Genomic DNA, 22,414 nt, shown 5'->3' on the forward strand with positions numbered 1-22,414 from the left:
CACTAGTATCTCTCGCATTTGTATTATTATCTTACAGATTTCATTCTGAAATACTTGATGCATGCATCAAGGTCTCATTTATATTTGCAAAACTGAATACCTGCTTCAGGAAATGGTTACTATTTAAGATTTATTATGTCAAATCTTCAGTGCCACATTATATCAAATTGCATAAATTGTTGAAACTGAAAAAGGAAGAACTTAAACTTGATCTTTTTCTACCAATTCAATATTCTTCACTATTTTGAATGCTTACATTTGCAGGCAAGGGACTAGAAAGAAGCAAAAGTTCTATTATTTAACTGAGGTCAAAGAAAATTATACATATATACAGTCTGAACTAGTATTATCTGGATATGTAGCAGTAGGAGTTACAGAATTACAAGTGCCTAACATAATAGTTTGTGAACATTTAATTGGAGGCTTTCAAGAAACACTACTTTACAAAACTCTAGATAACACAAGTTGTTTGTGATTGTATATTCTTATTTCTACAATAAACATGTACAGAATCAATGCGATGCGATTATTACTATTGGTGTCTTAATAATGTTGTCAAATTCCTTATTTTTGGCTGTACAGATACATATTCATAGCAAAGTTGTGCAGAACCCTGATGTGGAATACTATTTGCAGAGTTCTGATTCACATGTCAGTAGGAATGCTATGATGGGTTTATAGAGACATGAATGCATTTTGGGGATTCATGTCTATTTGCTGGTTTCCTAGAAATCTTCCACAGCAAGGGTTCCAAAACTATATTTCTAGAAGTCATGCAAGATAGCTCTTACTGTTGGGTTTAAGTAGTGGTCAATTTTGCATAATATTATTGCCTTTTATTTGTTATTTCATTGAAAATTTTGTTGAAATTCTTCTTATTGTTCTAGTTCTGTTCACGTACTTGTTCCATTTTGTTATACCATATGAATCGACTGTTTAACTTTGTAACATGCTTTGGTCGTGCAGGTCCACTTAAATTTTTTCTCTGTTCTCTTATCCAAGTAAAGTGCATCTTGATCTTTTCAGTGAGGCTTTGTCAGAACATACATTTCTGCCTAGTTGCCACAATTAAGCTCGAAGAAAGTCGAATCTCCATTGTATTAGCAGCTAAAATCTTATAGAATGAGTAATCTCAACTTAAGCACAACTTTGTTTCTGCTTTATAAAGAATGGCTTTCTAGGAACTTATATTTTTGCTAATAAAAGTAAATAATAGACATATTTGTATAATGGATTCTTATGTTCTGCATATCATTGCGGAATACGTGCATATGAGTATGTCTCTTGATTTTTCCCCTGGTTTTGCAGTCTGTGGAGGCCATTTTGTTAGTACCAACTACATCTAGCGCTATGCACATCGTAATGCATAAAGATGAGCTTTACTTATGTGAGTTCAGTCATGTTTGCTAGGTTTGTTGATCACATAATTCAATCATGCCATAATATTTACATTGTCTATTACAAATTTAAAACTTTCAGAAAAAGTATATAATATACTTCATATGAACTCCAAACTTCATTGTTGGAGTGAAAATATATTTATGCTATACTTGCTGCATAGATTTATGCTTTGGTGTTAGATAATATTAAGGCGTTTCTCCCTTTGATTTTTTTTATTCTTGTATCTTTTTAGGATACTGTTACTTTTTATGCTTACTTATTTCAAGACAAATACATGTGGACCTCGAAGACTCTTGTGACTCCTCTGCATGTGGCTGCTGGTTGCGGACAAGAATCTACTACAAAGATTTTGTTGAATCACAAAGCAGATTTAATGTTCTATGTTTCATTATCATCACCATGTCTTTGATGTTCGTTTCCATGGTCGAAATTCTTTTCCTTATTATGTGGACTATATCACTATCTCCAGTATGAATCATCTAAATTTATATGCTTATAAGCAGCATATTTCTCATATGACTCAGGGAGACATCAGTGTCTGTATATGATTGCATCATTTTTTTTAAAACTGAGGATCTAAAGACTTCAATCAATGCTCATGATAGAACAAGTGTACAATTGGATTGATCTATATGGCATATTGTATCATAAATATATGTTTGTATGTCCCCATAGATGTATATATGACTGTTTGCATCGATGCAAAATGGAGAACTCAAGCAAACTAGATGAAATAACTTGGCAAAATTTTCTTACTCTACACCAGTTTACCTAAAATTGTTTGTCACCATATCTTAATTCTCCATCATCATCTATTTCCTCAAAAATGCAATTTAATGTTTTAAACCTTCATCCTCCTACATTTTGGGAAATAGTCTTCTTCACAACTGAGGTAGCTTTCAGTTTTCACACATGTACTCCTAGTCCCAAAGCAGGGTTAAAGCTATAGTCTGAGAAAGTCAATTAAGTGCATTGGAATTGAGGTGGATGAAGGCAAATGAATTGTAGTTTAGAGATTATGCTCATTTGGCAACAGAAGGATGTTCACTTTCCAAAAGAGCATTTTTGGTGCTAGTATGCTTTTTGGGGTCAGTGTCCTCCTATAATTGATGGCAGTGTTGTCATCTTGAGATTGAATTTGAAAATCAAGTCCCTATCCAAGTGCTTACAAGTTATAATATTTGGACCTTAAAGATGAAACATGAAGGTCTGTGGCAAATTTATAGTCTGTAGTTCATTTGGCAGAAAAGTGTGGCCCGTCACAGCAGGTCAACATGGATGAACGCGTACAACATCTGAGGCTCGAGGCAAGTTTCATACTTTTTTGTCTGTTAAGGCTCAAGAGAATAGGAAGGTTGACATAAAAGATGATTGAACTACTAATAAAAACATGTATTTGTTATGCACATGTGATTCAAATCGTTGAAAAGCTTACCATATAAGCTTTTCAGTGTGTCATGATCAAATTTGAGCTTGTGTCGAGGTAATAGGTGCAAGTAATTAAAGTTTGAACATATTTGGAACAAGTTCAGGGTCTGATACTGAAAACAACTATGTTGGCTTTAACTTTAACATGGATTTCTTAATTTGACCCAATGGAATTAAGTTAAATTCATGTTTTGATTGGATATATCTCCTTTCCCTTTATGGAATCCAATACAAGTTTAGTGGGACAGGTTTATTAATTCAATCGGTGACAGATGATTTTAATAATTCAACTCAAGTTTTTTTATTTCTTTTCCTTTTTTCCCCCTCTTTTCTTTCTTCTTTTCAGCTCTATATAATGAGAATGACAAATTCATGAAGGTACAATTGATATTCTTGTATTTTTTGTAATTAAATGAAGTATCAGATTTTTCACAAAAATTATTAGATGAGGCTAGGGTGGCAAAATATGACCCGACCCGCCAACCCGACCCGTGTTCGACCCGCCATAAACAGGTTTGGGTTTGGCCTAAACAGATTTGGGTCGTAAACAGATCGACCCGTTTAACCTGTTTATTAATTGGGTCGGATACGGGTTTTAGATGTCTGACCCGTTTAAACCGTTTAACCCGTTTAACTGTTGGGCAGGTTAAACAGGTCTAAATAGGTTAAACGGGTTAAACAGGTTAAACGGGTTAAACAGGTTAAACAGGTCTAAACAGGTTAAACGGGTCTAAACAGGTCTAAACAGGTCGGGTTGGGCAGGTTAAACAGGTTGGGTTGGACAGATTAAACAGGTCTAAACAGGTTAAACGGGTCAGGTTGGGCAAACAGGTTAAACAGGTCGAGTCGGGTTGGGTAAACAGGTTACCTGTTTATTAAACAGGCTAAACGGGTCGGGTCGGGTTACCTGTTTAATAAATAGGTCAGGTTTAGGTTTGTAATTCCTGACCCATTTAATAAACAGGTCGGGTTCAGATTTATAGTTTTCTGACCCGACCTGTGTCTGACCCGACCTGTTTATGTCTGACCCGATCCGATTGCCACCCCTAGATGAGGCATCACATGCCTCCTCAATTTATTCTTCTTCATTTACCTAATTCATTATTCTACTCCTTTTATAGATCTTTGCAATGATGATATCAGATTTCTTGACTTTTGCATAAATTGGTACTATTAGGCAGGACCTCATATATAAGGATGAAATAAGTTAAAGCACTCCGAAGGCTTTATCATGAATAGAAGATAAGGGTAAGGCCAAGTGCTTCGCTAATGGGAATTTTACAGAATGTGGTACAACAAGACTCTGCTGAGGCTACTAGCAGAAAATATTGTGAGCTCTCGTAGTTATTTAACTTTGTTTGGTAGTTGTTCCCTTGTATGACTTTCCTTTCATGACTTCCTTGTGTGAGCTATAATTGTCCAAGTTCATTGTTTCCATGTGTCTTTGCGATTATTATCATTTAATCATCGACTTAATTTTGGTTGACTCATCGTTTGATCAAGTATCTTGGTTGATATTTGGTTGATGTGTGGTGCAAACAGTTCAACTTACTCATGGCATAATCCTCTTGCTTGTATGAATTTCTGAACAAAAATAAGATGGCGAGAACAAACTGGAAGACCAACATTAGCAAGCTTGCTAACAAACAGTAATTGTTCCGCACCCAAAAAGAATGTACAATTTTCCAGATTAGCATGAATCATGCAGTATTGCAAGTGGCTGATAGAATGGGGGGGTATTATTGGTTCCTCCTGATAGATAGTCAGGGTAGCACAAATGGCATGAGTTATCAAACTTGTCTGGACAGAAAGAAGTTCTGGTAAGTCTTTCAGATCAGATATGGTATTTTTTGTCGTATGTCGTAATTTCTCTTTGGGGCTTACTTCTGTTAACGTCTTGCCTGTTTTTGCTATTACATATGTAACGAGTTATGTGGAAAGACACGATATATGCAGCATGGTGTAGTTCTTGTACCTTACACGTTATTCTACGACAGAAGATCTTTGTTATATTTTAGCTTTGTTGGAGGTATTAGTCAATTTTTTTTTACTTCAACTTGCTTCTACATTTCCAGCCTAAGAAGGTTTCGCACAATGGCTTTACACCATTGATGATGTCTGTTCTTGCTGACTCACCGCAATGCATGGAGGAACTGATCAAGGCAAACGAGCTTGTTGGCCATATGTGCTTTAATATCTCATAGTGAGCTCATTTCTGGTTTTTGACTGAGGTATAATTGAAAAATCATCTACCATTGATTGGGATCATTGTTTGTTTCTGTGAAATTTCTTCCTGACGCTGGATTACAGGCTTCATGGGGTTTGACTGATGATATATCCAGCAAATCTTCTTTAGACAAATCTGATTGGTATGCAGCAATCACACAGCAGTTTCCAGAATTTGCAAATTAATACCTTTTGCTACATCTACTTTTGCGTGTACATATCTCATCTTTATTTCTTGTGATTGATATTTAAGGCCTAGAAAGAAAATGTCCACCATGTAGCAGAATGGAAGTTCTTTGCTGATCCATTGAGCTTTGATATTACTTATCTAAACAGCATGAAGATGATTATATGAAAGTAAGCCTGGATCTTTCATCATCTAAATGACCATAATGTTCACTTAGGAGTGACCACAAAGAAATTCAGCAAATAAAGGAATTCATAAGATCTGCTGTTCTTAAGATCTTCATTGAAAAAAAATGGAGAATTTCACACCTTTGGCCTGGCAGCAGCCTGCTTTCTAATCAGGTGGCTCAGGGAAGGCCTATTAAAGAATCGTCTTGGCTCATGAAATTTCTTGAACAAATTACAAACTGTGGTAGGACCACAAAAAACAAAATTTATCAGGGAGAGCAAAGAGAGCTCTCATTTCTGAGATGCGAAGAATTCTTCAAAACAATTTATTATGTATTCTGTTCATGTAGGCAGGCGCTGATGTGAATGGTAATATTTCCGTTGGAGTAACTCTCGTAGGATTGTCAGCTCGTGGTGGCTTGACTGAGATTATCGAACGCTTACTGAAAGCTGGGGCTGATGCAAATATACCTAATATAGTAAGTGCTCATATCTTTGCCTTGTTTATTTTTCTGGCGGTTTTTGGCTCTCTAGAATTCTCATATTGGTTTAGCAGAAGCCCCAGAAAGCAAACATGGTGATGAACTTCATATTGACAACAAAGTAAATACTAGTATGCCACACTGCTATCCTGTAGCTTTGATGTCATGCTTTCTCTTTGATTGATCCTCAGAATGTCCATTCTATGAACTTTACAATGCACGTGGGAACTTTCTCGTTTTATATTGTCATCTCACGAACTTAGCAGCAAAAAGGGTTTCTACAACAAATGGATGTCATGTACAGCATACCATGAGGTGGTGTAAAAGGTAATGGTAATTATTGACTCTATGAATGACTGGTGTGTGGTGTCAATTGATGCAACGAAGTCGGCATCATTATTGTCAAAAACTCAAGTGCGAAGACCAATACTAGTGATTCCTTCTCCCCTGCCCTTTTCCCTTTTACTCCTGCAACTCCCTTGTGCTTTAATACCAGCAGAATACTAACATGTTGGGAAACATTGTTGTGCTGTACAGGGTGTAGGATGATGTTGCATGCCTTATGAAACTCATCTTTCTCTTTTCTTGTTCTTTTGCTCTGTAAATTTCAGGATGGGCTGATGAAGCCATTTGAAATTGCTGCAGTATTTGGTAAACGACAAGTTGTTGAAATCCCTTTTCCTTCAACATCCCCCATTTCAAGTGTGCCAGACTGGAGCATTGATGGTATTATTACTGATCTAAAATTGAAAGTTCCCAAACAACTGGTGTGCAATCCGGAATCCGAGAAAAAAACTCTACGTTGTTGCCCCACTGCCCCCTACGTACAATCCTGGAAAAAAAGACAGAGAGAGAAAGAAGAAAAGAAAACCACTAGTATCTCTCTCATATGTATTATTATCTTACAGATTTCATTCTGAAATATTTGATGCATGCATCAAGGTCTCTTTTATATTTACAAAACTGAATACCTGCTTCAGGAAATTGTTACTATTTAAGATTTATGATGTCAAATCTTCAGTGCCAGATTACATCAAATTGCATAAATTATTGAAATTGAAAAAGGAAGAACTGAAACTTGATCTTTTTCTACCAATTCAATATTCTTTACTATTTTGAATGCTTACATTTGCGGACAAGGGACTAGAAAGAAGCAAAAGTTCTATTATTTAACTGAGGTCAAAGAAAATTATACATCTATACTGTCTGAACTAGTATTATTTGGATATGTAGCCATAGGATTTACAGAATTACAAGTGCGCAACATAATAGCTTGTGAACATTTAATTGGAGGCTTTCAAGAAACAATACTTTATAAAACTCTAGATAACACAAGTTGTTTGTGATTGTATGTTCTTATTTCTACAATAAACATGTACAGAATCAACGCGATGCGATTATTACTATTAGTGTCTTCAAGGTCTGCCGTATCGGTACCGGTCGGCGTACCGGTGGCGTCCCGTACCGGTCCGAACCGGTTCCGTACCGGTGCGAACCGGTCCCGTACCGGTCCGAACTGGTCCCGTACCGGTCCGAACCGGTCCCATACTGGTTCTTCAACCATAAACTACCGGTATCGAATTTCACGCTGATCCGGTTCCGGTCCCAGGTCGGACCGGTACGTACCGGCTGGTACGGACCGGTACGGCAGACCATGAGTGTCTTAATAATGTTGTCAAATTGCTCATTTTTGGCTGTACAGTTACATATTCATAGCAAAGTTGTGCAGAACCCTGCTGTGGAATACTAAATGCAGAGTTCTGATTCACATGTCAGTAGGAATGCTATGATGGGTTTATAGAGACATGAATGCATTTTGGGGATTCATGTCTATTTGCTGGTTTCCTAGAAATCTTCCACAGCAAGGGTTCCAAAACTATATTTCTAGATGTGATGCAAGATAGGTCTTATTGTTGGGTTTAAGTAGTGGTCAATTTTGCATAATATTATTGCCTTTTATTTGTTATTTCATTGAAAATTTTGTTGAAATTCTTCTTATTGTTCTAGTTCTGTTCACGTACTTGTTCCATTTTGTTATACCATATGAATCGACTGTTTAAGTTTCTAACTTACTTTGGTCATGCAGGTCCACTTAAATTTTTTGTGTTCTCTTATCCAAGTAAAGTGCTTCTTGATCTTTTCAGTGAGGCTTTGTCAGAACATACATTTCTGCCTAGTTGCCATAACTAAGCTCGAAGAAAGTCGAATCTCAATTGTATTAGCACCTAAAATCTTATTGTAACAACCCAGGATCTCACCCAAAATGGCTAGCCGGAAGGTATTATTTGGGTTTCTTGATCCTGTATAAGTACCCAAGATCTACCCAGCGAATAACCGATGTGGGACTAAACACACGCCCGCACGGGTCCTCACGTACTCCCCCCGTTTATGCCCTGATGTCCTCGTCAGGCTAAGGGTTCATATCCATTCAAATCTAATCACAAACACCACGATCGGTCCGTGGTCAGCCCCAATGGATCCGTGCTGCAGTGTCCCTTAGTCCACATAGATTATGGGCCGGATTTGATACCATTTGTAACAACCCAGGATCTCACCCAAAATGGCTAGCCGGAAGGTATTATTTGGGTTTCTTGATCGTGTATAAGTATCCAAGATCTACCCAGCGAATAACCGATGTGGGACTAAACACACGCCCGCATGGATCCTCACATACTCTCCCCGTTCAAGCCCTGACGTCCTCATCAGGCTAAGAGTTCATATATATTCAAATCAAATCACAAACACCACGATTAGCCCGTGGTCAGCCCCAATGGATCCGTGCTGCAGTGTCCCCTAGTCCACATAGGTTATGGGCCGGGTCCGCTCTGATACCATTTGTAACAACCCAGGATCTCAACCAAAATGACTAGCCGGAAGGTATTATTTGGGTTTCTTGATCCTGTATAAGTACCCAAGATCTACCCAGCGAATAACCGATGTGGGACTAAACACACGCCCGTATGGGTCCTCACATAGATGTTGGAACATAAATATGAGCAGGATAGGGAGCCACTCACTTGGAAAAAATTTCGAGGAGCATTTTATGATAAGTATTTTCCTCGGAGTGTAAGGACGCAAAAAGAGCAGGAGTTTATTCATCTAAAGCAAAGGAATATGACTGTTGTAGAATACGAAGCTAAATTTACTGAGCTAGCCAAATTTGCTCCAAAGTTAGTTGAGGATGAGCTAGATCGAGCGCATAAATTTGAGATGGGACTAAAGACTGAAATTAGAAAACAAGTGGTACCTTATGAATTGACTACCTATGCAGCTGTGGTAAATAAGGCTTTAATAATTGAAAGAGAAGTTAATGATGAACGGTTGGAAAGGGAAAGAAATCAAAAGAAGAGGAACAGATCGAATGAATTTCAGGGGCAGAGCAATGAAAACGCCGAAAGTTCAAACAAGAAATCAACGAGTGACAACCCTAAGCAGATGAATATCAATAAATGTTCTAGATGTGGTAAGGCTCATGCTGACAAGGATTGCAATTGGAACACCGGTGCCTGCTTTAGATGCGGTAAGATAGGTCATAAAATTGCAGACTGCCCACAAAGAAACGAGAATAGACCTACTCAGGCAATGGAAGGAAGCCAGGGACCAAAGACTCAAGGAAGAGTATTTGCACTTACGCAGCAAGATGCACAGGCTTCTGAGATGTTTTTGACAGGTATTAATCTAGTCCCAACATTTATTTCTATTTATTGTTTAGCCATGCCCACTGCTCTTTGTTAGACAACTCATTATGCTGCTAGAAAGGATTAAATAGTTACATAATGTTTTTTTCGATTAATTGTCAAAAGAAGAATATGAACTTTTAAATTTCGAAAGTGTTCACACGGATGAAGACATAATAATGAATGTACCAATAAGCAAGTAATTCTAAAAAGAAGAAAAGAAAAGAAAAGAAAAGCTAGACTTGACACGAGTATGTTGAGGTTTAAATCAGTGTGTGCAGAGAAAGTGTGGTGAATGGAATTATTTGACATTGATCAGACAAGACGACTTTGATTTGAAGAGTGTTATGACTTGATTTGGAAGAAATATTCTCTACTCTTGAACCTGCATGTATGAAAATTTCGTGGACGAAATTTTTTTAAGGGGGGAAGGATGTGAGACCCTGAAACTGGGCTCGGTCCATTGACCGGCCCAGCCCAAGGATTTCGGCCTCATGTGCGGCGCACGTGAGGGCGTGTGATGAGGGGGCGGAGCCATCCTGAAGAAGCCGGCTCCCCTGGTTTTTTTAGGGCTTCTCCTCCTCCCTTGAAGCCATCCGAAGAAGAGCCGCCACGCCACGTCCTCCTGGTCTGGGTTCTTCTTCTTTGGGCTACTAGCCGAGATAGAGAGAGAGAGAGCCGCTGAAGCCCCGCTCCTCTTCGATTCGGGGGGTCTTCCTCTTTCTCCATTGCCGCCGGAAAGAAGCCGCCGGATCTTCGCTGGGGTTGAGGTAAGGGTTTCTACCCTTCATTTCCTTGCTATACCATTTGAAAAAGAAAGAAAGAAAGAAAGAAAGAAAGAAAGAAAGAAAGAAGAAGAGAGGGAAGAGGGGACTTACCCGTGTGCGGCTGCGAGCGTCGCCGACGCCGCTGGTCCCCCGCCGCGGGCTCTTCCTCTCTTGAGCTCTCCCTCTCCTCTAGGGGAAGAATTAGAGGGTCGGTTGCTGTCCTCCCGAGCCCTCACTTCTCCACGGAACGGAGAGAGGGCCGGCCACCGTGAGTAGCGGGCACCGCCGACCTCAGGCCGCCGCCCCTTCCGAGCCTCGGCATGGGGTCGCGCCTTCCCCTCCATGGTCGCAGGAGAAGAGGGGAAGAGAAGAAGAAGAAAACGAAAAAAAAAGGAAGGAGAGGAAGCTTCGGAGAAGGAAAAAGAAAAGGAAAGGAAAGAAAAGAAAAGAGAAGGAAAAGAAAAAGAAAAGAAAAAAAAGAAAAGAAAAGAAAGAAAAAGAAAAGAAAGAAAGAAAGAAAACAATAATAATAAAATAAAAGGAGGAGGGTGGTTTACGGGTATGAACCCGAATCTGAATCCGAACCCGGGGTGCTAGATACTTCTGCAGGGTCGGCCCTGGAAGAATGTTAAAATTTAAGTTTTATATATATTATGATTAATTTTAAAAGAAAATATGATTTTTGGATATTAGGTTCTGTAAGAAATTTGTGAGATTAATTGGATTTGTTGTGGATCGCGTTCAATATAAGTAATGAACTGCCTTCTCTAGACTCTTCATTTATATAATATTATTTTTGCATCGAATAAATTGTTAATTAATTTATATGTGATTTATGAATTTTACGAGATGATGATTTGAATGAAAAATGGATATGTAAACTGGAATAATATTTTTCGGACTATTGCTATATTTACTGTTCTTGCATCGTATATGCATATTTAGATCGGATTATGATACATGTATTATGTTACCAAAAGAATTTTAATGTTCATCAGATTTAAAACTCTCAGCCTGACTATGTTCTGGACCTTGCCAATTGGGGGTTATGCATTGGCAATTCTAGCCCCACCACAGGGTATAAGTGTGGTATTCTGGCCCACTCCGCAGGGTATAAGTGCGGTATTCTGGCCCACTCCGCAGGGTATAAGTGCGGTATTTTGGCCCACTCTGCAGGGTATAAGTGCGGTTCTGTTTCTGGCCTAACCACAGGGTATAAGTGTGGTCGTAGTTAAAGGCTGTTGAGATGAATGTGATTTATTTCGAATCAGATTTACGATTATGCATATGGATATTTGAAAGATACGGATTTCAATGAATTTGTGTTTGAAAATGAATTGATTATGTTATTATGTTGATTCATCGTAATTTGTAATTTATATTTTATGTTATTATATGATTTGACTAGTTAAGATGTTTATTACTTACTGGGCTGTCTAGCTCATTGTACAACTTCTTGTTGTTTTATAGATTCTGAGAACTAACCTATCGGGGTTTCAAAATGGGAGAGCGATTAGAAGAACTGTGGCACAAGTTATCTTAGATTAGGGTTTATTTACATTGATGTTTTATCTTTATTGTTCCGTTGCGTATTTAGAACTGTGAGACTTTATAACTTGTGTCAGTCAATGGAACAAGATTGCAATTATTTCAACTGAATTATTTTAGTTACATTTTTGAGATTTGGTTAAGATGCCTTGCATGCTCGTGGGAAGAGTTTCCTACGGGTGTGCGGCGGTTGGCGCGGACCCCCGGCTCCCGATCTCGGGCCGGATGCGTGACACTTATAGAATGAGTAATCTCAACTTAAGCACAACTTTCTTTCTGCTTTATAAAGAATGGCTTTCTAGGAACTTATATTTTGGCTAATAAAAGTAAATAATAGACATATTTGTATAATGAATTCCTATGTTCTGCATATCATTGTGGAATACGTGCATATGAGTATGTCTATTGATTTTTCCCCTGGTTTTGCAGTCTGTGGAGGCCATTTTGTTAGTACCAACTAGATCTAGCACTATGCACATCATAATGCATAAAGATGAGCTTTACTTATGTGAGTTCAGTCATGTTTGCCAGGTTTGTTAATCGCATAATTCAATCATGCCATAATATTTACATTGTCTATTACAAATTTAAAACTTTCAGAAAAAATATGTAATATACTTCATATGAACTCCAAACTTCATTATTGGAGTGAAAATATACTTATGCTATACTTGCTGCATAGATTTATGCCTTGGTGGTAGATAATATTAAGACGTTTCTCCCTTTGATTTTTTTTATTCTTGTATCTTTTTAGAATACTGTGACTTTTTATGCTTACTTATTTCAAGACAAATACATGTGGACCTCGAAGACTCTTGTGGAATGACTCCTCTGCATGTGGCTGCTGGTTGCGGACAACAATCTACTACAAAGATTTTGTTGAATCACAAAGCAGATTTAATGTTCTATGTTTCATTATCATCACCATGTCTTTGATGTTCGTTTCCATGGTCGAAATTCTTTTGCTTATTATGTGGACTATATCACTATCTCCAGTATGAATCATCTAAATTTATATGCTTATAAGCAGCATATTTCGCGTATGACTCAGGGAGACATCAGTGTCTGTATATGATTGCATCATTTTTATTTTAAGTGAGGATCTCAAGACTTCAATCAATGCTCATGATAGAACAAGTGTACAGTTGGATTGATCTATATGGCATATTGATCATGAATATATGTTTGTATGTCCACATAGATGTATATATGACTGTATTCATAGATGCAAAATGGAGAACTCAAGCAAACTAGATGAAATAACTTGGCAAAATTTTCTTACTCTACGCCAGTTTACCACAAATTGTTTGTCACCATATCTTACTTCTCCATCATCATCTCTTTCTCGAAAATGCAATTTAATGTTTTAAACCTTCATCCTCCTACATTTTGGGAAATAGTCTTCTTCACAACTGAGGTAGCTTTCAATTTTCACACATGTACTCCTAGTCCCAAAGCAGGGTTAAAGCTATAGTCTGAGAAAGTCAATTAAGTGCATTGGAATTGAGGTGGATGAAGGCAAATGAATTGTAGTTTAGAGATTATGCTCATTTGGCAACAGAAGGATGTTCACTTTCCAAAAGAGCATTTTTGGGGTCAGTGTCCTCCTATAATTGATGGCAGTGTTGTCATCTTGAGATTGAATTTGAAAATCAAGTCCCTATCCAAGTGCTGACAAGTTATAATATTTGGACCTTAAAGATGAAACATGAAGGTCTGTGGCAAATTTATAGTTTGTAGTTCATTTGGCAGAAAAGTGTGGCCCGTCACAGCAGGTCAACATGGATGAACGCGTACAACATCTGAGGCTCGAGGCAAGTTTCATACTTTTTTGTCTGTTAAGGCTCAAGAGAATAGGAAGGTTGACATAAAAGATGATTGAACTACTAATAAAAACATGTATTTGTTATGCACATGTGATTCAAATCGTTGAAAAGCTTACCATATAAGCTTTTCAGTGTGTCATGATCAAATTTGAGCTTGTGTCGAGGTAATAGGTGCAAGTAATTAAAGTTTGAACATATTTGGAACAAGTTCAGGGTCTGATACTGAAAACAACTATGTTGGCTTTAACTTTAACATGGATTTCTTAATTTGACCCAATGGAATTAACTTAAATTCATGTTTTGATTGGATATATCTCCTATCCCTTTATGGAATCCAGTACAAGTTTAGTGGGACAGGTTTATTAATTCAATTGGTGACAGGTGATTTTAATAATTCAACTCAAGGTTTTTTATTTCTTTTCCTTTTTTCCCCTCTTTTCTTTCTTCTTTTCAGCTCAATATAATGAGAATGACAAATTCATGAAGGTACAACTGATATTCTTGTATTTTTTTCAATTAAATGAAATATCAGACTTTTCACTCAAATTACTAGATGAGGCATCACATGCCTCCTCAATTTATTCTTCTTCATTTACCTAATTCATTATTATACTCTTTTTATAGATCTTTGCAATGATGATATCAGATTTCTTGACTTTTGCATAAATTGGTAATATTAGGTAGGACCTCATATATAAGGATGAAATAAGTTAAAGTGTTCTGAAGGCTTTTTCATGAATGGAAGATAAGGGTAAGGCCAAGTGCTTCACTAATGGGAATTCCACAGAATGTGGTACAACAAGACTCTGCTGAGGCTACTAGCAGAAAATATTGTGAGCTCTCGTAGTTATTTAACTTTGTTTGGTAGTTGTTCCCTTGTATGACTTTCCATTCATGACTTCCTTGTGTGAGCTGTAATTGTCCAAGTTCATTGTTTCCATGTGCCTTTGCGATTATTGTCATTTAATCATCGACTTAATTTTGGTTGACTCATCGTTTGATCAAGTATCTTGGTTGATATTTGGTTGATGTGTGGTGCAATCAGTTCAACTTAATCATGGCATAATCCTCTCGCCTGTATGAATTTCTGAGCAAAAATAAGATGGCGAGAACAAACTGGAAGACCAACATTAGCAAGCTTGCTAACAAACAGTAATTTTTCCGCACCCAAAACGAAAGTACAATTTCTCAGATTAGCATGAATCTTGCAGTATTGCAAGTGGCTGATAGAATGGGGGGGTATTATTGGTTCCTCCTGATAGATAGTCAGGGTAGCACAAATGGCATGAGTTATCAAACTTGTCTAGACAGAAAGAAGTTCTGGTAAGTCTTTCAGATCAGATATGGTATTTTTTGTCCTATGTCGTAATTTCTCTTTGGGGCTTACTTCTGTTACCATCTTGCCTGTTTTTGCTATTACATATGTAACGAGTTATGTGGAAAGATACGATATATGCAGCATGGTGTAGTTCTTGTACCTTACACATTATTCTACAACAGAAGATCTTTGTTATATTTTAGTTTTGTTGGAGGTATTTGTCTATTTTATTTACTTCAACTTGCTTCTACATTTCCAGCCCAGGAAGGTTTCGCACAATGGCTTTACACCATTGATGATGTCTGTTCTTGCTGACTCACTGCAATGCATGGAGGAACTGATCGAGGTAAACAAGCTTGTTGGCCATATGTGCTTTAATATCTGTTAGTGAGCTCATTTCTGGTTTTTGACTGAGGTATAATTGAAAAATCATCTACCATTGATTGGGATCATTGTTTGTTTCTATGAAATTTCTTGCAGACGCTGGATTACCGGATTCATGGGTTTTGACTGATGATATCCAGCAAATCTTCTTTAGACAAATCTGATTGGTATGCAGTAATCACACGCCAGTTTCCAGAAATTGCAAATTAATACCTATTGCTACATCTACTTTTGCGTGTACATATCTCATCTTTATTTCTTCTGATTGATATTTAAGGCCTAGAAAGAAAATGTCCACCATGTAGCAGAATGGAAGTTCTTTGCTGATCCATTGAGCTTTGATATTACTTATTTAAACAGCTTGAAGATGATTATATGAAAGTAAGCCTGGATCTTTCATCATCTAAATGGCCATAATGTTCACTTAGGAGTGACCACAAAGGAATTCAGCAAATGAAGGAATTCATAAGATCTGCTATTCTTAAGATCTTCATTGAAAAATGACCATACTAGTGATTCCTTCTCCCCTGCCCTTTTCCCTTTTACTCCTGCAACTCCCTTGTGCTTGAATACCAGCAGAATACTAAAATGTTGGGAAACATTGTTGTGCTGTACAGAGTGTAAGATTATGTTGCATGCCTTATGAAACTTATCGTTCTCTTTTCTTGTTCTTTTGCTGTGTAAATTTCAGGATGGGCTGATGAAGCCAATTGAAATTGCTGCAGTATTTAGTAAACGACAAGATGTTGAAATCCTTTTTCCTTCAACATCCCCCATTTCAAGTGTGCCAGACTGGAGCATTGATGGAATTATTACTGATCTAAAATTGAAAGTTCCCATACAACTGGTGTGCAATCCTGAATCCCAGAAAAAAACTCTACGTTGTTGCCCCACTGCCCCCTACGGACAATCCCGGGAAAAAAGACAGAGAGAGAAAGAAGAAAAGAAAACCACGAGTATCTCTCTCATATGTATTATTATCTTACAGATTTCATTCTGAAATACTTGTTGCGTGCATCAAGGTCTCATTTATATTTACAAAACTGAATACCTGCTTCAGGAAATGGTTACTATTTAAGATTTATGATGTCAAATCTTCAGTGCCAGATTACATCAAATTGCATAAATTATTGAAACTGAAAAAGGAAGAACTGAAACTTGATCTTTTTCTACCAATTCAATATTCTTTACTATTTTGAATGCTTACATTTGCAGACAAGGGACTAGAAAGGAGCAAAAGTTCTATTATTTAACTGAGGTCAAAGAAAATTATACATCTATACAGTCTGAACTAGTATTACCTGGATATGTAGCAGTCGGAGTTACAGAATTTCAAGTGCCCAACATAATAGCTTGTGAAAATTTAATTGGAGGCTTTCAAGAAACACTACTTTATAAAACTCTAGATAACACAATTTATTTGTGACTCTATATTCTTATTTCTGCAATAAACATGTACAGAATCAACGTGATGCGATTATTACTATTAGTGTCTTAATAATAGTAAGAATCATATAGGGGCATGCCACGGATGAGGATATTGTGGACAAGTTTAGATCTCATCCTAATTTTCCAATTCGACACTGTCGCGCTGATGGCACACGATTGGTAACTGCGCTTAGCCTCTCTTATCCGGCTATCTATTGCACTGCTGCTTTCCTTCTCTTGCTTAGTACGGATACTTGTTTTCACTGGCGCTGGTCCAATAAATAGGTAGTACTGCTGCTTTCACTGGCCGGCCCAGTAGCCAAGAAGGGGCTGTGGGCCCCATTTCCCTACCAAGATCTGGCCATATAATGAAAGTTTTCACGCTCTTCCGAAAAGAGGAGATTTTGGTCTTGACTTCATACCCACCAAACGGAGTTTTTTAGTATACTAAGGATGACCCAAATAAACCATTTTTCCATGCTTCCACTAAAGAACGAAAGAGGAAAAATACTCTTCGTGAGATCTTCAACTCCCAAGGGTTCGTATCCTAGAATCAACAAATTCCACCCCGCATTGTTCACAAAATTTCGGGTCTTCTTTTTCAGCTCTGATCACTCGATAATTTCCACAAGCACAAATTCTACTTTTTATGGGTCCAAAGATTCTTTCACAAAACAATCCATCTTTTTCCGGTTTATTGGTTTTATAATGAAAAGTATAGGGTTTTGTCACCTCGAAAACAGTGGTTCATAGTCCGACTTGCATGTGTTAAGCTTAGGATAGATTTACAATTGGAACATTCTAACAAACCGACGTATCAAATCGCTGGTTCTTTAGAGACTATTTCACCAATCGAGTCACGGGTATCTGACATATTCATACCTAAGGATTTTCCACAAAGTGGTGACGAAACGTATAACTTGTACAAATCTTTCCATTTTCGATCCGATCCATTCGTTCGTAGAGCTATTTACTCGATCGCAGACATTTCTGCAACACCTCTAACAGAGGAACAAATAGTCAATTTTGAAAGAACTTATTGTCAGCCTCTTTCAGATATGAATCTATCTGATTCAGAAGGGAAGAACTTGTATCAGTATCTCAGTTTCAATTCAAACATGGGTTTGATTCACACTCCATGTTCTGAGAAATATTTACCATCCGGAAAGAGGAAAAAACAAATATTTACATATTCTTAGCAAAGTTGTGCAGAACCCTGCTGTGGAATACTAATTGCAGAGTTCTGATTCACATGTCAGTAGGAATGCTATGATGGGTTTATAGAGACATGAATGCAATTTGGGGAATCATGTGTATTTGCTGGTTTCCTAGAAATCGTCCACAGCAATGGTTTCAAAACTATATTTCTAGATGTGATGCAAGATAGGTCTTATTGTTGGGTTTAAGTAGTGGTCAATTTTACATAATATTATTGCCTTTTATTTGTTATTTCATTGAAAATTTTGTTGAAATTCTTCTAATTGTTCTAGTTCTGTTAACGTACTTGTTTCATTTTGTTATACCATATGAATCGACTGTTTAACTTTCTAACTTACTTTGGTCATGCAGGTCCACTTAAATTTTTTGTGTTCTCTTATCCAAGTAAAGTGCTTCTTGATCTTTTCAGTGAGGCTTTGTCAGAACATACATTTCACTAAAATTCTTAGACGAGGCATCTCATGCCTCCTCAATTTATTCTTCTTCATTTACCTAATTCATTATTCTACTCTTTTTATAGTTCTTTGCAATGATGATATCAGATTTCTTGAGTTTTTCATAAATTGGTACTATTAGGTAGGACCTCATATATAAGGATGAAATAAGTCGAAGCATTCCGAAGGCTTTATCGTGAATAGAAGATAAGGGTAAGGCCAAGTGGTTCATTAATGGGAATTCTGACAAAACGGAGGGCCAAATGAGGGAATTGTCTGACTGTATGACTTTGATATCCAACTCAAAGTCGCGGTGAGCCCATTCGGTCATCCGGTCAAAGATGCCCAGGTTGGGTTAACCTTAACAGCTATTTGAAAGCCCATACTCGCTTATGCCACGAACCGCAAGCGTTTCACCAGTCTCAGCTTCCGCATGGTTTCGATCTTCCCCGTCGTCTTCTACCGAGGCAGGAATATGGTGCAACAAGACTCTCCTGAAGCGACTAGCAGAAAATATTATGATCTCCTCGTAGTTATTTAATTTTGATTGGTAGTTGTTCCCTTGTATGACTTTGCTTTCATGACTTCCTTGCGTGAGCTATAATTGTCCAAGTTTAATGTTTGCATGTGCCTTTGCGATTATTATCATTTAATCGTTGACTCATCATTTGATCAAGTATCTTGGTTGATATTTGGTTGATGTTGGTGCAAACAGTTCAACCTATTTATGGCATAATCCTCAAGCTTGTATGAATTTCTAAGCAAAAATAAAATGGCGAGAACAAACGGGTAGACCAACATTAGCAAGCTTGCTAACAAACTGTAATTTTTCCGCACCCAAAAAGAAAGTACAATTTCCCAGATTAGCAGGAAGCACAAGAAACATGCCGTATTGCAAGTGGCTGATAGATGGGGGGGGTATTATTGGTTCCTCCTGATACATATTCCGAGTATCACAAATGGCATGAGTTATCAAACTTGCCTAGATAGAGGGAAGTTCTGGTAAGCCTTTCAGATCGGATATGTTATTATTTTGTCCTATGTGGTAATTTTTCTTTGGGGCTTACTTCTGTTACAATCTTGCCTGTTTTTGCTATTACATATGTAACTAGTTATATGGAAGGACACGATATATGCAGCATGGTGTAGTTCTTGTACCTTACACATTATTCTCTAACAGAAGATCTTTGTTATATTTTAGTGTTGTTGGAGGTATTAGTCCATTTTATTTTACTTCAACTTGCTTCTATATTTCCAGCCCATGAAGGTTTCGCACAATGGTTTACACCATGGAATGCCGTACCGGTCCTGTCCTAGACCGGTACCGGAGCCACTAAAAAATCGGTATTTTCCGGTTTTTTAGCCGAACCGGCCGGTACGGGCCCCGTACCGGCCGGTTCGGAGCCCGTACCGGTGCGAACCGGCCGGTTCGCACAGGTACTATTTTTTTTTTAAGAACCACAGCGCCTCGCGCTGTGGTTTTTTAAACCACCGGTACCGGCCGGTACGTACCGGACCGGTACCGGACCGGTCCGGCCGGCCACCGGTACGCCGACCGCCCGACCGGTACCGGTACGGCGGACCTTGGTTTACACCATTGATGATGTCTGTTCTTGCTGGCTCACTGCAATGCATGGAGGAACTGATCGAGGTAAACAAGTTTGTTGGCCATATGTTCTTTAATATCTCATAGTGAGCACATTTCTGGTCTTTGACTGGGGTATAATTGAAAAATCATCTACCATTGATTGGGATCATTGTTTGTTTCTATGAAATTTCTTGCTGATGCTGGATTAAAGGCTTCATGGATTTTGACAGATGATATATCTAGCAAATCTTATTTAGACAAATCTGGATGATATGCAGTCATCACACACTAGCTTCCAGAATTTGCAAATTAATTCCTTTTGCTATATCTACTTTTGCATGTACATATCTCATCTTCATTTCTTCTGATTGATATTTAAGTCCTAGAAAGAAAATGTCCACCATGTAGCAGAATGGAAGTTCTTTGCTGATCCATTTGAGCTTTGATATTACCTATCTAAACAGCATGAAGATGATTATATGAAAGTAAGCCTGGATCTTTCATCATCTAAATGACCATAATGTTCACTTAGGAGTGACGACAAAGAATTTCAGGAAATGAAGGAATTCGTAAGATGATCTGCTATGCTTAAGATCTTCATTGAAGAAAAATTGGAGAATTTCACACCTTTGGCATGGCAGGAGCCTGCTTTCTAATCAGGTGGCTCAGAGAAGCCCTATAAAAGAATCGTCAATGTAATATCTTTGCTCATGAAATTTCTCAAGCAAATTATAAAATGTGGTAGGACTACAAAAAAACAAAATTTATCAGAGAGAGCAAGGAGACCTCTCACTTCTGAGATGCGACGAATTCTTCTAAATAATTTATTATGTATTTCTGTTCATGTAGGCCGGCGTTGATGCGAATGGTAATATTTCCATTGGAGTAACTCCCTTAGGATTGGCAGCTTGTGGTGCTTGACTGAGATTATTAATTGCTTACGGAAAGCTGGGGCTGATGCAAATATACCTAATAAAGTAAGTGCTCATATCTTTGCCTTGCAAGGTACGCAGTACCGACTGTACCGACGTACCGGTGGGCATCGGTACCGGTACGGTACCGAACCAAACCGAGCCGAACCGGTACGGTACCAATGGGGCTAAAAGCCAAAAAAATTTTGGAGCCGGTACAGACCGGTCGGTTCGGGCTGGTATCGATTTGGTTCGGGCTGGTACGTGGTCGGTACGGGCTGGTACGCGGTCGGTACGGGCCGATACCGGTCGGTACGAGTTGGTACCGAATTATGTAGCTGTACCGTACCAGTAGGATCTGGTACCGGTATGTACGGGCCGGTACCGACCCGTACCGACCGGTACAGCAGACCATGTTGCCTTGTTTATTTTTCTGGCTGTTTTTGGCTCTCTAAAATTCTCATATCAGTTTAGCAGAAGCCACAGAAAGCAAACGGGATGATGAACTTCATATTGACAAAAAAGTAAATACTAGTGTGCCACACTGCTATGCCGTAGCTTTGTTGTCATGCTTTCTCTTTGATTGATCCTCAGAATGTCCATTCTATGAACTTTACAATGCACGTGGGAACTTTCTCTTTTTATATTATCATGTCACGAACTTAGCAGCCAACAGACTGGAGCATTGATGGAATTATTACTGATCTAAAATTGAAAGTTCCCAAACAACTGGTGTGCAATCCGGAATCCTAGAAAAAAACTCTACGTTGTTGCCCCACTGCCCCCTACCCACAATCCCGGAATAAAAGATAAAGAGAGAAAGAAGAAAAGAAAACCACTACTATCTCTCTCATATGTATTATTATCTTACAGATTTCATTTTGAAATACTTGATGCATGCATCTAGGTCTCATTTATATTTACAAAACTGAATACTTGCTTCAGGAAATAATTATTATTTAAGATTTATGATGACAAATCTTCAGTGCCACATTACATCAAATTGCATAAATTATTGAAACTGAAAAAGGAAGAACTTAAACTTGATTTTTTTCTACCAATCCAGTATTCTGTATTATTTTGAATGCTTACATCTGCAGACAAGGCACTAAAAAGGATCAAAAGTTCTATTATTTAACTGAGGTCAATGAAAATTATACATCTTCTATACAGTCTGAACTAGTATTACCTGGATATGTGGCAGTGGGAGTTACAGAATTACAAGTGCCCAACATAATAGCTGTGAAAATCCAATGGGAGGCTTTCAAGAAACTACTTTACAAAACTCTAGATGACAGAAGTTGTTTGTGATTCTATATTCTTATTAATGATAAGGTATCAAATGTAGCTGTCAATTTCTATTTAAATCAGGGGTTGCTGTGCCGGCTGTAACAGCCCGTTCATCCCGTACCAGTATCGGTACC

At 38.0% G+C, this 22,414-nt stretch overlaps 1 protein-coding gene and 1 long non-coding RNA gene across 2 annotated transcripts in view; both read left to right on the plus strand.

Annotated features, from left to right (window-relative positions):
- LOC113463187 (serine/threonine-protein phosphatase 6 regulatory ankyrin repeat subunit A-like) overlaps nt 1-17,540 on the plus strand; it is a 42,518-nt gene extending 24,978 nt beyond the window's left edge. The window contains exon 19 of the mRNA XM_039119879.1: nt 16,103-17,540. Within this exon, the coding sequence (XP_038975807.1) occupies nt 16,103-16,411 (309 nt within the window). The 3' untranslated portion in view covers nt 16,412-17,540. The remainder of the gene's footprint in view (nt 1-16,102) is intronic.
- On the plus strand, nt 3,681-16,096 carry LOC120106825. The gene is made up of 7 exons (XR_005508835.1): nt 3,681-5,060; nt 5,140-5,198; nt 5,309-5,888; nt 6,083-6,767; nt 12,313-15,373; nt 15,508-15,578; nt 15,689-16,096. It is a non-coding gene; the product is annotated as an uncharacterized LOC120106825 (long non-coding RNA).
- Nucleotides 17,541-22,414: the final 4,874 nt, after the last annotated feature.

This window comes from Phoenix dactylifera, unplaced genomic scaffold (assembly GCF_009389715.1).
Source record: "Phoenix dactylifera cultivar Barhee BC4 unplaced genomic scaffold, palm_55x_up_171113_PBpolish2nd_filt_p 000652F, whole genome shotgun sequence".
NCBI lineage: Eukaryota > Viridiplantae > Streptophyta > Magnoliopsida > Arecales > Arecaceae > Phoenix > Phoenix dactylifera.